The sequence below is a fragment of the Colius striatus genome, chromosome 4 (assembly GCF_028858725.1).
Source record: "Colius striatus isolate bColStr4 chromosome 4, bColStr4.1.hap1, whole genome shotgun sequence".
NCBI lineage: Eukaryota > Metazoa > Chordata > Aves > Coliiformes > Coliidae > Colius > Colius striatus.
The window spans coordinates 22,827,610-22,843,110 of record NC_084762.1 but is presented as its reverse complement, the minus strand read 5'-3'; the positions used below and the strand labels follow the sequence as shown (position 1 = coordinate 22,843,110).

At 39.3% G+C, this 15,501-nt stretch overlaps 1 protein-coding gene across 3 annotated transcripts in view; it reads left to right on the top strand.

Moving 5' to 3' along the window:
* Nucleotides 1-15,501, top strand: part of MTRR (5-methyltetrahydrofolate-homocysteine methyltransferase reductase) — a 30,439-nt gene that overhangs the window by 3,373 nt on the left and 11,565 nt on the right. For all 3 annotated transcript variants that reach the window (XM_061996049.1, XM_061996046.1, XM_061996048.1), the window contains exons 4-9: nt 4,224-4,377; nt 6,107-6,224; nt 7,245-7,611; nt 8,728-8,850; nt 11,344-11,497; nt 15,340-15,428. In XM_061996049.1, the coding sequence (XP_061852033.1) occupies nt 4,224-4,377; nt 6,107-6,224; nt 7,245-7,611; nt 8,728-8,850; nt 11,344-11,497; nt 15,340-15,428 (1,005 nt within the window). The remainder of the gene's footprint in view (nt 1-4,223; nt 4,378-6,106; nt 6,225-7,244; nt 7,612-8,727; nt 8,851-11,343; nt 11,498-15,339; nt 15,429-15,501) is intronic.

Sequence of the window (15,501 nt, the reverse complement as noted above, 5' to 3'; positions counted from 1 at the left end):
GAATACACTCAGATTATATTCTAGAATGAAATAAAAAGCTTGGCTGGAGCAAGGAATTAGCTTTTTATTATTTGCTGTTATCCAAGGGTAAGGATCTGAAAACTGTTAGTATCTAACTAAAAGCATATGGACTTTAATTTCCTTCACTATTTTCAACTGTGTGTCTTCAAACATGACATTTAAGAAAATAAACAAACAAAACTTGATAGACTGGTATTTTATGAGAAGAGCGGAAAATAACACCTACATGAGTTTTATTCATGCACTGGAAAATATGGAAAGTTTCTAAAAATAACTTATTTCCTTCTTAGCAAGTTGCTTTCTTCGGTACACTACACATTTGGTAACTGGGTATCTACTTTTGAAAGAATATTCACCGAGTATGTAGTGAAGTGTTAAAAGGACACTTCTTTGCAGCCATCAGGGAATGTGAAGATTCTCCTTGTATTCTTCCATTTCATGTCTTCTGCATCTGACAGGTTTGGAGATTAGTTTCAGGAAGGCAGTAGGAAGGATAGTTCTAGCCCTGTTATTAGCTTGCCACTTGAATAAATCTGTTTTGTCAAATTTTCCAAGACAACTCGAGCTGTGGGTTATTTATGAGGCAGAAAGATGCACTGAATTGAGAATCTGAGAATTAGGCATTGAGGAAAAAAGTAATTTCTGCATGTTTGTAGATTTCAGCACTTAAGCTTTTCCTTGCCATTTACTGTAAATAAAGAGAACTTCTAGAGGCTTAAAGGTAATTGGGAAGGGGAAGGCATAATGTACTAGAGAAATGGCTTGCTTGAATTTGGTGAGGCCTCTTGTGATGTCCTTTGGGCATGTTAGATCTGAGAGTTTATTTCACAATACACACAGTTCAGAGAGAGGTGTGTATATGCTTTAGGTTAGGAAGTAAGACGTTTCTGTTTCATCCATGTTTGTCAGTTAGAAAACCCGTCTTCATGTGACTATTGGGTATTTTTCAGACCTTATCATCACTTAAAGTGATTGCTGTGAAGGTCTGTGTACGGAATAGGTGGCTACAGTCAACAGTCATAATGTGATCCTGTTGCCGTACAAAAATACTTCCAAATTTCTCAGAAGCATTGGCTGTTTCTAAGTAGTATCTCTAATTTATACTGACATAGGTGAGGTTGTAAATATTTGTTGGTTACCATGATTGCTTTTTGTGCTTGATGAAAGACTAAAATGAAGTGGAAGTGAGGTAGGAGTACTAAAACAGGAAGCTAAGGAGAGATCATCTTGGGTCACAGTGCATGTAGCTGTCTGATGATCTTGGATAAGTTATCTGAATAAACATGTTTGCCATGATATGTATTATTGTGAGTATCTGATCCCATCCTCTTGCTTTAGCAATCATTGGCAGCTTGAACAAGCTGCTCACTACTGTTTGCCATTGCTGTCCTCAACTAAGGAGTACTTTTGAAAGAAAGACCAAGAATTGGATAAGATGTAGCACTAAAGATATAGGAAGAAGTGAAAGCTAGAGTAAAAAACTATGTAACTGTTTAAGGTCCAGCAGCACACCCCTCCTTTTTGGTTCCTTGACCACCTGTGACAGGAACTTGTCATTAACATTCTGTAGGAACATTGAGGAATTTCCTGGACTGCGTGTGCTTGGCTGAGTGGCTTTGCCAGCAGATATCAGGGTAGTTGAAGTCCCCTATGAGGATCAGGGATTGTGATTATGAGGCAGCTCTCAGCTGTTCATAGAAGGCCTCATCCACTTCCTCTTCCTGATCAGGTGGCCTGTAGTAAACTCCCACAACAGCATCACGTACATTATCCTGCTCCTTAATTCTCACCCATAAATACCCAGCCTGCCCCTCATCCTCACCCAGGCAGAGCTCAATGCACTCTATTTGCTCTCTCACATAGAGAGCAACTCCACCTCCTCATCTAATTGGCCTGTCTTTCCTAAACAACACATAACTCTCCATGGCTGTACTCTAGTCATGGCAGCTGTCCCACCATGTCTCAGTAACTGCAGTGAGGTCGTAGCCCCGCATCTCCACCCACATCTCCAGTTATTCCTGCTTATTCCCCAGGCTGTGTGCATTGGTGTAGAGGCAACACAGGGGCTTACTCAAACACACAGGTTTCCCTGGATGGGTGCAAGAGGATCCTCCCTGATTTGACACTCCCTCAGCGTGGTCAGCCTTTTGCATCTCATCTTGAGTGTATGGCTGAGGAGCACTCATCATTGCATTTCCTGCCCTTCCCTGTTTCCCTTATTGATGGAGTGGTTCATTCTTTGCCATTTATCCCCCTGGCCTGCAAGTCTTTCAGTTTAAAGCCCTCTTGATCAAGTTGGACAGCCTATACCCAAATATTCCAGTGCTCTTGTGAGAGAGGTGTATTCCATCCTGCCCTATCAAATTACAGTCACCAAAGAAGGTTCCACTGTCATTAAAACCAAAACCTTCTTACTAGCACCAGCCGCTTAGCCAGGAGTTAACTTGTGCAATATTTGCAGTCGTATATTTCCCCTTTTCCTCCGGTGGACAGGATGGAAGAGAAAATAACTTGCCCCCATCCCCCTACCCTTCACTTGTTTCCCCAAGGTTTTATAATCCTTCTTGATTCTTGTAATGTCATGTCTTATTACATTGGTCATACCCACATAGAATAGGAGTAGGGGATAGTCGCCCACATCCCTGATGAGATGTGGCGCACTCTCAGCCATGTGTTGTGGATCTTGGCTCCCGGCAGGCAGCATCTCTCACAGTTCCTTGTCAGATTGATAGATAGGTCTCTCGGTGCCTCTTAATGATGAGTCACCCACAACACGCACCTGTCACTTCTTTTTACAATGCTCATTGCCTGTTGCTGGTAGAGCAGCTGGTGATGAATTGTTGGGTGAGTCCCTTCTGGACCTTGCTTGCCTATGTCCACCGTTGTTAATGCCTCATACTTATTTTTAACTGGCACACTGGAAGGCAAGTTATGAAGACAAGCCCTAGTTTATTTTGTCATCAGGGTCCAAGGCATTTGAGTTTCAGTGGAGGCTTGTACCTGGTTGTGGAACCATGTATCAGTCTCCACCTCTGCTCTCCTAATGCTACACATTCTACTAATGGCTTCCTGCAGCTCTTTCACCTGATGCTGCTCCTCTTGAACTTGAAGCCACCTATTACACATACTTACCTCAGCATTAGATGTGCCTAAACATTCTAAACACCTCCTGCAATCCAGATGGACTGAAGCATCCTTGCTGACCAACTCCGTCTGGATGGATGTGTCAGTCTTCTTCAAGGGCATTCTCTTTCTGAGCCCTGGCTTTAGCTCTCAGGTGAGTGATCACCACCTTATTGGATTGAGGCAGGAGCACTTCTCCAACTTGCAACTCTCTGTGTGGGCTGTGGGATTGTTCCCTGCCCATCCTCCCTGGGCAAACTGCTGCGCCACGCCCTGGTCTCTCACTTGCACTCCCTGGGGGCCGTTTAAATCTCCCGCAGTTGCTGCGGCTCCACCTCCCAGCAGGACCATCTGTTTTTTTGTATTCCTAACCTTTTTGGATTGTAGGTATAAGAGGTAGCTTTTTACATGTCTTGAGGAGGGGAAAAGGCTTGAGTCATTTATTAAGTTTTTAACATAACATAACATAACTCGATGAAGTTTTGAAATGTAGTCCTGAAACTGCTTGAAATGAAACATAACATCTCTTGCAATATTTCTTTATATTTTCTCATAACCTTACTATTTTGTTAAACTTGTAATAGGATAGGATAGAGTTTAAACTGAAACCTACAGGGAGCAGTAAAAGGAGCTTGGGTTGCTTATTATAGCTATGAAGTGGCCCAACAGCATCCTGCTTGAGCCAAAATCTTCTTGGCAGCAGAATACTGTGCAACAGGAGTCAAAATCCACCGAGGGCAGCCTGATAAATTCAGATTTGACACCAATGGATACATTCTCTGAATGGAAGAGGCTGCAAGAAAAGTGAAATCTCTACCCTTAGACTTTTTCAAAATTCTTCCAGACTGTAGAGCATGGTGACCAGTATCTCTGAGTCTTCAAAACTCCAACCAAGATTATAATTTGCATCCCCCAAATGACTTGTAATTGCTTGAAAGACTTTCTGTGGTTTAATACAGGTAAGATGAGATTTAAAAATTTTCTGTCTACCTTTGGGAAAAAGAAGAGTGTAAGATAAACGGGTACCACAATTAGGTATTAAATGGCACCTTGTAACTTACTTGTTCTATTGCTTGTAGTATAACCTGGAAACAGAAAAGGATCCTGTAGTTATTGTTATTTCCACTACTGGTACTGGAGACCCACCAGACACTGCCCGCAAGTTTGTAAAGAAAATTCAAGACAGGACCTTGCCACCTGATCATTTTGCACATCTCCAGTATGGATTGCTAGGTGATTTAGTATTTTCTATATTATTTCAGCACGTGACACCGAGTAATTTTTATACTTTTCACTTGTAAATAAGTTGTTTGAGGTTATTTTAAGTGCTTATAAACTATTTATTTTTCTGACATAAACAGCTTTCTTGTTTCCCAACAGGTTTCCTTCATACTTTTATATTCTTTGCATAAAAAAATATGATATAAGTCATCTGTAATACTGAAGTTTTAATTCTGTGGCAAGTCTTTATAGACTTTGCAACTAATTGGACAAATATTCTTTATTAAATACTCTTTATTAAAATATTCTTTAAAAATCAGATTTTAAGATCATCCCATCTCTCCAAATTTTCGATTTTTTTTTTTTAACTTTTGAACGTCATACTCAGTAGAAGGAATGTAACTTCAGGCTGAAGATTGATATGCAAAATACAGATTGGCAAAATGCATCTGAAATGTCTTGAGCTGATGGTCAGTTTGTTCTGTTTTTTTTCTAATGGGCATATAATGTGCAAGTCTGAAATACATACATTCTAATTGTGTAACGTTTTGTAAAGATGTTATATTATTGCCTAGTTATGCATTATGGTTTATGAAATGTTGTATGAATTGTATAAATACTGATTTTTGTTGTAACAGGTAATATAAATAAGTTACAACATGTTTGTGATGCTAATCTAAAAACTCATTAGTCTTAAAATACATACATGGTATCCATTTCAGCTTGTCCAATTGTTTACTCTATGTAGTGTTCTTGAAAGGGAGCAGAAGTATTTTATTTTTTTTTTAAGGCTGTTACAAGGGAGAAAGTAGTCCCTTGTTAAGCAGCAATGAAAAGTGTCTAATTTTGTGAAATTGCACACAAGAAATGCTATTGTAATAGTTAGGATCGTGAAACAGTGGTGTGGATTACTTATGGAATTTGTGAAGACTACCTAGACTTTGGAATTGTTAGATAAGTATCTGTTATGGATGAAGTATGTGTGGTTTCATGTTAGTGGTTTAGTTGATCTTGTAAAATCTCAGGTCTTCCGTGAACATACTTCTGAAGTCCACTGACTGTTTAACTGATAACAAAGAGCATCTTCTTCTAACAGAACAACTTCATGATTGTCAAAGGGCAAAAAACCCCGTGCAATGAAAAAGAGATCTACAAAGAAATCTCTGATTCTTGGGAAGGAAGATGTTGGACCAGATTCCCTTATGCACATTTTCCTACATTTCTTACTTTGTATTGTTTAAAATCACTCCTGTGTTTTATTTCTTTTTTTCCCCCCAAGATTCCAGTATTTCAGTATTTTGAATTACTTTTAATAGTTCTCTCTTATGTTGTGGACATATATGAGCAATTTTAACCTGAAGGTGAGATAATGTCAGTTTATCAGTTTCACTCTTTTTCTGATTATTTCAGTTCCTTATGCATTTACTGTAGGAGTGGTTTTATATTTTTTAAAAACCTGAAATTAAAGCAACATCGTTCTGAAATGTGAAATATTGAGAGCAAAGTGTTTTCAGAGAAATTCTATGTCTTACATTTTTGAAGGAGGAACCACTTTTTCAGCTCTACTTTAGGAAGAACATACTGTTTTTGGGTGGTTTTGAAGGTCATGAAAATGTCCTGATAATATGCATTTTACTATATCAGATTCTTCTGTTCACATACAAGAAGATCCTTTGTTGTCTTTGCAGATCTTTGTGTAGCCTGAGTGAATGACATGATTCCTCTTTCCTTGAATTGCTAGGTCTGGGAGATTCAGAATACACGTTCTTTTGTAATGGTGGAAAGACAGTAGACCAACGACTTCAAGAACTTGGTGCCCAGCATTTCTATGACACAGGCTTAGCAGATGATTGTGTAGGGTAAGAGCTAGATAAGTTTGGGTTTTATATATTCAAGATGCAGTAATTACATGTGAATTTGTCTAAACACTGTAAAATCTTTGAAACCAATTGAACCTATTAATTGAACTCAGCATCTCCCAGGAGTGAGTGAGTCCTGTATGCCTTTTCAGTCTCAGTTGTCATTAAATAAAGTTTTAAAGAATTAAAATTTAAATAAAATTTAAAGAATGAACAGACATCTGTAAGGCTTGGAAAATGGAGAGTATTTAGAAGTTTTAGAAATCAAGTAATTCAGAATAAGTTCAGGAGATCAAAAATGTGGTCTGTTTACCAAAGCAAATAGAATGAAATCCAGTTCCCAGTATATGTGGTACTGGGTAATGAAATCTCTTTTTACATTCACATGAGACTTTTATGCAAGCTCCCATCTTGGAGTATAGCTGCTTTAGGCAACCTCTACAATGTTGTGGTATTTTTGTTTCTCTCTTTGTAAAGCATCCTTATGTAAGAAAACAACTCCCTTCCTGTTCTATTGTTCTTTTTCTGGCCAGTAGGCTGCAGTCTTGGCTTATTTATTTTAAACTGCAGATTGTATCACTTCTGTTCATGATGATATGTGACATTTGAACACAAACATTGCCATAACTGTAAAACTTGCATCTTGTGCTCTAAAATAATAAAAATGGAACATTACTGTCTGCTATTGACAGTGCTACTTCATGGCGAAAAGTTGCGTATTTTGCTACCAACTCTTCAATTTCCTGTCATAAAGTTCAGCATAAGAAAATGAAACGGAGAAACTGGAAGAGGACTGAGACTATTACACACTTTGGACTCCATAAAATTACATAGTGATAGTAGCTAAATGATTTTTTTTAACAAAATAACTCATCTTGGTAACAGCTACAGATATTAAAAATACAAAATGAGTAGTGCTTTTAGCTTTTATCATTCTTTTATTATTTGTAAGTTAACAGTCTAGTAAGTCACAATGAGTTAACCATTCCTTTTTCTTTTTTTTTGCTCTTCCCTCCCCAGTTTGGAACTAGTGGTTGATCCTTGGATTGATGGACTTTGGCTTGCTCTTAAGGAAGCATTTCTGTTACAGAAAGAAAAAGAAGGCATGAGCAGTGATGCTGTTTCTAGCTCACTCTCTTCAGCTCCACACGTTGAGCATGAACTAAACTTAAGCTCAGAAGTACAGAACTTGAAGGTAGAAGATGAAAGAGTGAGAAGTTCTGGTGTTCTGACACAGAAACTGGTTGACACCCATCTTGCGGCTTCAACTAGAGACACCGAACCTTCACTTGTTCATTCTGTCCCTCCTCTCTCTCAGTCCGCTCTTAATATTCCTGCCTTGCCACCAGAGTATATAGAGGTGCAGTTTCAAGACACCCACGGTGAGGTAAGGACTTCACTTTGAATGATGAAAGCCCTCTTGCTCTCATAGGAGCGTGAGTGTGTACTCCTAAATATGGCTTAAAAGAGTGTCTCATGTAGGGTCATGTTTGTTTTTACAAGAATGACAGATTTCAAGTCTTTTTCCCAAATCTCACGTTGTAACGATTGTGGATATTTTCTGCCAGGCACAGCTGAAGTTGGCTTGTTTTGAAATGCATCAACTTGAGGTTTGGATATCTCGAAAAACTCCCTGCAAAGACTGGGTGTATAGTCTCTCTAGTTACTTATATGATCCACGTCCTGGACTGTTGAGTCAGGGTTAAATTAGTAAGCTGCAGCTTATTAGTAGCAGAGTGGTAATGGTCTGCGTCTAAGCCTTGTGGAAAGTGTAAGGTAATAGAATTTATCTTAAACCTTGATCTTGTTATGCTTTAAACTTGACTTAGAGGGAATATGGATGTAGACAAGTATCACAGTCTATCTGTTGTACAACTTGATATGTCCCAAGCTTTAATCATCATGTCAAAATTTTAAGAGAAGACTAAAACTTAAAAATGTTGTGGCACAACATGATGCTGTTTTATAGTCTGGAGTTTGCTGATTGGCTCTAAATCTAACTGTATTTTTTGTAATTATCTGTATAAGTTGCCTGTAGTAATAGCCCTGTCTGCCTAAAACTCCAAATTTGTAATCTGTAAATCTGCAGTGATATTTTTAGATAGCTTCTGTTCTTATTTCTTGAGTTGGTTCTTACACCTAGTAACCCTTTAATTAGGAACTTTTCTCGCTTTTAACATAAATGGCATTCTCTAACTGGCTATTTTCAAGGCAGCTCTTGAAAAAGGACACAGCAGACTGCACTTGATGATATTTTAGGCCCATTAAACTGTTTAAGCTTACTTGCTTTTTGTAGTTGAATATATGCCTGTTCATGCTTCAGTGTTTCTAAAAATCTAGAGGAAAACACTGCATGTATGTAGAAGATTGATGGTTTTACTCATTGTCTTTGTTTTCTAAGATTGTTTCAAAAAATTGTAGCAACACCAATTCCTGTGTATCACAGTAAGCTGTCGTTCAGCTGATTTGCATTTTCAGTGTAAGTTTTTGTGTCCTCTTTCAGAATCCACATCTGTCCTCACTGATTTCAGCGGGAACAACCTTTGAAGTGCCAGTTACCAAAGCAGTTCAGCTCACTAGAGACGATGCGATAAAAACTGCATTGCTCCTAGAACTTGATACTGCAGTAAGTTAGTGCTGTTTTTCTGTAGTGGGTTAAAATAAATAGTGAAAAGCATGTGTGTTATGAATCATAACTGAAAGGGGAAATTATTTGACTGTTTATAAAGAAAAAATAATTCCCTGTACAACAGATTGTCTGTCCATTTAGGCTGAGGCATTTTGTAAATGCGAAGCTTGGAAGATTGAAAGCTTGAAAGACTGCATGGAAGTCAAAACTGAAATAAAGTTATAAAATTAAATTATTTGGTGTTGAATGTATTGTATTGACTGGAATATCTTTTTGAGGGGAATTAGCAGTGGAGAAATGCAGGCAGGGAATGTTGAAAATGAATAATTTTTCAGTTTCTGTTGTAGTGGTGCAAGCAATATTCATTCAAAGACGTAGAGAATCTAGGCAGTGCACATGCAGAGACATACATGGGCAACATAGTACAACCAACACAGTTGACTTGAAGCCACCTTTCCTTTGCTAACTACTTCCTTATATGCTGCTTCTGCCCATGTGATCACCCAGGGCCCAATTGATTAATTTGAAGCACCTGTTTCTGATAATTGGAAGTAGCTTGCCAGCTGCATTAACTTGTCCCTACCATCTTTATTCAAGCTGGCTGGTCCAAGCCACATTTGTGCCTACAAGTTTCTAAGTATACAACTTAGGGAATATTCAGAAATTATAGTAGTGTGCCCTTCTGGCCAAGAAGGCCAATGGCTTCCTCGGATGCATCAAGAAGAGTGTGTCCAGCAGGTCAAGGGAGGTTCTTCTCCCCTTCTACTCTGCCCTCGTGAGGCCTCATCTCTGGAGTACTGTGTCCAGTTCTGAGCTCCCCAACTCAAGAGTGATAGAGAACTTCTGGAGAGAGTCCAGCAGAGGGCCACCAAGGTTATCAGGGGACTGGAACATCTTTCTTGTGATCAAAGGCTGCAGAATCTGGGACTGTTCAGCCTGGAGAAGACTGTGAGGCAACGTCATTAATATTTACAAATATCTAAATGGATGTCAGGAGGTTGGTGCAGCACTTTTTTTCTGTAATGTCCAGTGACTAGGGCAAGGGGTGATGGAAAAAAGTTGGAACACAAAATGTTCCAGTAACACAAGGAAAAACTTCTTTACTGTAAGGGAGCCCTGGCACAGGCTGCAGATTGTTCAGTCTCCTTCTCTGGAGGTTTTCAAAACCTGCCTGGACGTGTTTCTGTGCGACCTGCTTGAGAAGGGGGGTTGGACTAGATGATCTTTAGAGGTCCTTTCCAACCCCTACCATTTTTTGATTCTATGATTCTTTGAAATTGTGACTGTTACTTCTGGTAGGTAATCTACATAAATAGCAATTTTACTATTTTTAACAAGCAGTAAGAATTGTTATCTCTTGAGCCCTGTACTTTCATTCAGTCTGACTTGTTAATATACTACTCTATCAATTTCTTGTATGATAAGTGTAAAAATTGATTTAGGAGAGATCATGTTTTGTATACTGGTTTGAAGATGAAAGGCAAAGAGTGTTGGATATTGCTTTACAAGAGATCTTTAAAAGGAAAATACATTGCTTTTGAGCAATTTTCCAAATTGGTGGACTATCTTTAGGATATTGTGATTTTGGCAGTAACATTTTTTGGACTCATTAACCTAATGTGTCAATGGCCATAGGACATCATTAAATCTCAGTTATAAATAGAGTCTATTAAGTTTTGATCAGCTGAGTCTCTGATATGACATGGCCTTTTGCATATATCAGTATGTGTATCTGTATATATATATCTATCCTGTCATTAGCACCCACTGAAAATTTGAACATTTTTTTGATCTTTTTCCTAACATTCTCAATTGTCTGTTTATGCAGATCATATCACCTGATGCATAAGGAAAACGTAATGATGCAAGTATAATACTATGTGTTCAGGCAGAAGCTTTAGTAGGGTTTCATAAGTTGCACACTTCAGTCAACTAAGTGAAATCTAAGTCATAAGGTCTGAGATACTTTTTAATTTTCACCGTTCTCTTGCTATTTTTTCTTTTTTCTTTCAAAAATAGTTGGAGTCATTACAGTCACATTGGGATCAGTTCATCACATAGTATAACCACATTTTATTTTAGTGATAATATATGTCTGTGCAAGGTTGCATTAGTTATGGTGACTTCACTTCTCTGCTCTTCTCAAACCAGAAAACAAAGTACATCAGTAATTCATGATCTGGACTGATTATATATCACGTCCTCTTTTCCTTCTCTTTAATAAGAACTGCTGCATGGCCTAAAGAATGTCAAAATATTTAAACCAGATAAGAAAAGGATTCTTTTTCCTAATCAGTAAGATTGAACCTGAAAAGAAAACATGGGTATTATTTTCTAATGTGGATTGAGCAGTTAAGTTCTTCTACAGAGTAAAAGAACGTAGGACTTCATGTGACTAAGATAGTAGGAAGATTGTTGTTAGGAATGAGTATGGTATTTTCTTTACTTTGTGATACAATTTAATAGAAATGACCTCATATTTTAAAACAGGATACGGTCTTTGACTACCAGCCTGGAGATACCTTCTGTGTAATATGTCCCAACAATGCCAGTGAGGTGGAAGAGCTTCTTCACATCCTGGGACTTTCTGAAAAAGGAGAGTACTTCGTTTGTGTTAGGGTTAAGGAGGCCACCAAAAAGAAAGGTATGGTGTGATACACTAGTCATGAACAAATACTCCTTTCTGTGTTGTTGGTAGTTGGTATGCATAGTTTTGTACATGTAAATTTTTAATATTGTGACATAGCTGTCATCTCATGGGGACATGCTGGAGGTCACAGGTTGCGTAGAATGCTGGTGCTGGTTTTGTATAAACAAGTTAGCTTCTGACTGGGAACCTGAGCCTGTCATTGATGTTCGTGCATCTCATTCTTCCACCGTGCTCCTTCATGTTTATGCTGCTTCTGCAGGGGGACTGGACTAGATGATCTCTAAAAGTCCCTTCCAACCCCTACCATTCTATGATTCTGTGATTCTATGAGTCTAATCACATAACCTAACAATTACCCACTTGAAAGTAAAATCCTTGCACAGCATTTCACATCAATCTTTTATATCCTAAGAGAGCTGCACTCTTGAAGCGGAAGACTTAGTGCTGCTGCAAGGTCCCTTTTAAGGGGATTATTAGGTGTATGTGGATCTGTTCTGCTGAGTCTTATGATCCCATGCCTTAGAAAGAGTAGCTGCAGGTTCAAGATATGCCTGTGTACTCTTAGCTGGACCTTTGAGAATTACCCTTTTCTTGCCTTGCAGTTGATGCCTTGCTGATGCTACTAAGATGTGCCTGTAGTTCTGCAGGATGAGGTTGGGCTCTTTGTTGTTTCATTCCATGGGTAAATTGGTTTCCATGGTGAGACTCACTGGACAACACAAGTTGTCCCTTAATTTTGAGATGTAAATGGACTTCTGTTCTTGAAACTGACTTGAGTAACTTACTTGTTAATGAGGTGAGTTTCCAGGACAGGCCATGTTGCAACATATCATATGGGTTTGTCCAGGCCCAGCTGTTCCCCAGCTCCCTCAGCTAACCACTGCTTGGAAGGTCACAAAATTTACAAAATCAAGCACATTTACAAAGGAAGCAATTAAAAGGAAAAAGTATAGCAAAGGAGGCAGTAATAAAGGGCCAAAAGCATCCAGTCTTCATAGAAAGAAGATTGAAATTTTGCCCCTCATAAAGGCTAGTAGGGTTTTTTGTGTGTGTGTCTGTGCAAATGAGAGCCCTACTACCTGGCTGCATAAAATTTGAGTCTCTCTCTGTAATTTAAAGACGATGTCAAAAGTGTGTTCAAAGTGAAAGTCTCTTTGGAAAGGCATAGAGAGATACTCTTGCATTTCCACCTACAGTAGTTCCCTTTCTTCTGCTATAGTTATGTTGCAGGAAGGATGCAAAGCTACCGTTTGAGTTCATCAATATCAGAGCACTTTCTGTGTGGAACAGAGCCTGTGTAGCTGGGTAAAAATAGCTTAGCCCCTGGATTGTTCTTGTATACCAAAAACTGTCCTTCCAAGGCAAAGTTGGTAAAATAATTGAGTGAAACTTGAAATACCTTGCTCTCATTCTGTGTGTAAGTAATCCAGGTTATTGCATCACTAGCTGCCTAATAGATACTAATTTGGAAAAAAGATCGAATTATGAATTATTGATGCAACATTTTTCCATGTCTTGTTTGTAAAATCTCATGACTGTTTGTGAATCTTAATGCAAGATTATGAAAAGGAAGACTATAGGACTGGATTAGAGCACAGAAAATCATAGTTCTTGGTTCTGCTTTTGAGTCTTCTGGGTGACAACGATGCTGACCTTTTGCATTTGCCTTGGATACTTGGCCAGGATCTAGTAAGTCGCTTCTAGTCTCTAATCACGGCTTGCACTGATTTGCATCTACTGCAATTATGAAGTTAAATCATTTAGAATCAAACCCAATTTCATTTCATGGAGCTGTGATGGTGAACAGGGACTCATTAAGTTGCTACAACTAAATTACTTCTTGTTGTCAATCTTTACGAAAGAATTACGATCTATAGATAATGCAGCTTTTAAATTCCTAGCAATGTTCCAGCGTTGCTGTCCTTTTGAGATGGTTGTCTCTTAACAGTTTTGACATTTCTGAGGAACTGATAATAGTTACTATAAACTATTAGAGTTGTGGATTTACTGAATAAAGAGAGCTGAAAAACCTGGGAGAAGAGTGTGAACAACAGGCTGTGCCTCTGTTCATCTTCAAGATTTGCGAGCAATTCCACTGAATTTTGTTCATAATTTCCCTTTTTTCTATCTATGAATTCTTTTATGAACTACACAAGATAATTGAGAGGACAAAATAGAAGTTACTTGGAGTCTGATACAAAGTCTATGGTTCAAATACAGGATTTCTGTAGTTTTGTCGTCAGGAAGGCCATTGGCTTGCTGGGATGCATCAAGAAGAGTGTGTCCAGCAGGTCGAGGGAGGTTCTGCTCCCCCTCTACTCTGCCCTGGTGAGGCCTCATCTGGAATCCCGTGTCCAGTTCTGGACTCCTCAGCTCAAGAGCGATATAGAACTTCTAGAGGACTCCAGCAGAGGGCTACCGAGATACTCAGGGGACATTCAGGATGAGTTGTTCCATCACTTTTCCAGGGATGGAGGTGAGACTGAGCAACCTGTAGTTTCCTAGGTCATACTTCCTGCCAGTTTTGAAGACTGGCATGATGTTGGCCTTTGTCCAGTCCTCAGGCACCTCACCTGTCCTCCATGATTGTTAAAAAATGATAGAGAGAGGCTTAGCAATCACATCAGCCAGCTCCCTCAGCACTCTAGGATGCATCCCATCAGGACCTATTGACTTATGAGCCTTTAGCTTAGCCAACAAGTCTTTAAGCTCTTCCACTCAGGGCAAGTCCTCTGCTCTCCTGGCCATCCTGTTATCCTTGCCAGACTGGGCTTCCTGAGGGTCAGCCTTCGCTGTAAAGACTGAAGCAAAGAAGGCATTCAGTACTTCAGCCTTCTCTGCATCCTCAGACACCAGGACACCCTCAGTGTTCAGCAGCGGGCCCACATTCCCCCTCACCATCCTTCTGCTGCTGATGTACTTGAAAAATGCCTTATTACTGTCCTTAACATCGCTGGCTAAATTTAATTCTGGAAAGGCCTTCCTAGCTGCACCCCTGCATGCCCTGGCAATGTTCCTATACTCTTCCCAAGAAGTCAGCCCCTGTTTCCACCTCTCATAGATGGCTACTCTCTTCCTGAGTTGTCCCAGCAGATCCTTGCTCATCCATGGAGGCCTCCTCCCTTGTTTTCCTCCTTTCTTGCATGTTGGGACACACTGATCCTGGGCTTGGAGGAAGTGGTGCTTGAAGATTGACCAGCTCTCTTGGACACTTCTATCTTCTAGAATCTTACCCCATGAGATCCATGCAAGTAGGTCTAGAAGAGGCCAAAGTCAGCTCGCCTGAAATCCAGGGTCACGGTCCTGCTTTGTGTCCTGATTCTTCCACACAGGATCTTGAACTCTACCATCTCATGGTCGCTGCAGCCAAAGTTGCCTCCAACCTTCACATCCCCAACCAGACTCTCCTTATTTGTCAGTACCAGGTCCAGCAGCACACCCCTCCTAGTTGGTTCCTCAATCACCTGTGACAGTTGATGTGGGTATTCTTTTCCTGATAAGCATGCCTCTGAATTTCTTCAAGGTGGAATGTGACAACAAAGCCCTTGAATGGTTTAGCAATAAAATTTATTTGAACACTTGTGTATTATATCCCTCTTTTTGTTTCCTGCTTTCTTGATAAATTTTGACTTTGATTGAAAAGTTGTCATTGATACTTCATTGGAAAACTATCCTGCTATTTTATAGTTTCCAATAACCAACTGGGGCTTTAACATACAGAATTGAGTGCAGTTTAGCTCATTTGTATTTCTTGAAGGAACAAGTGCACTGTGTTGCCATTTTTGGACGTTAAGAGATGCACATTTTATTTTCTCTTTTTTCTTTCGCTGAACTAGGAGCAGCTTATCCACAACACATCCCTGAAAGAAGCACTCTGAAATTCATTCTAACCTGGTGTCTGGAAATAAGAGCAGTTCCAAAAAAGGTGTTTTCATGTTTATTCTTTTCAAGAGAAGTCTTGTAGCTACTGTGTGAAGAAGGATTGTTAGTTTGTATGT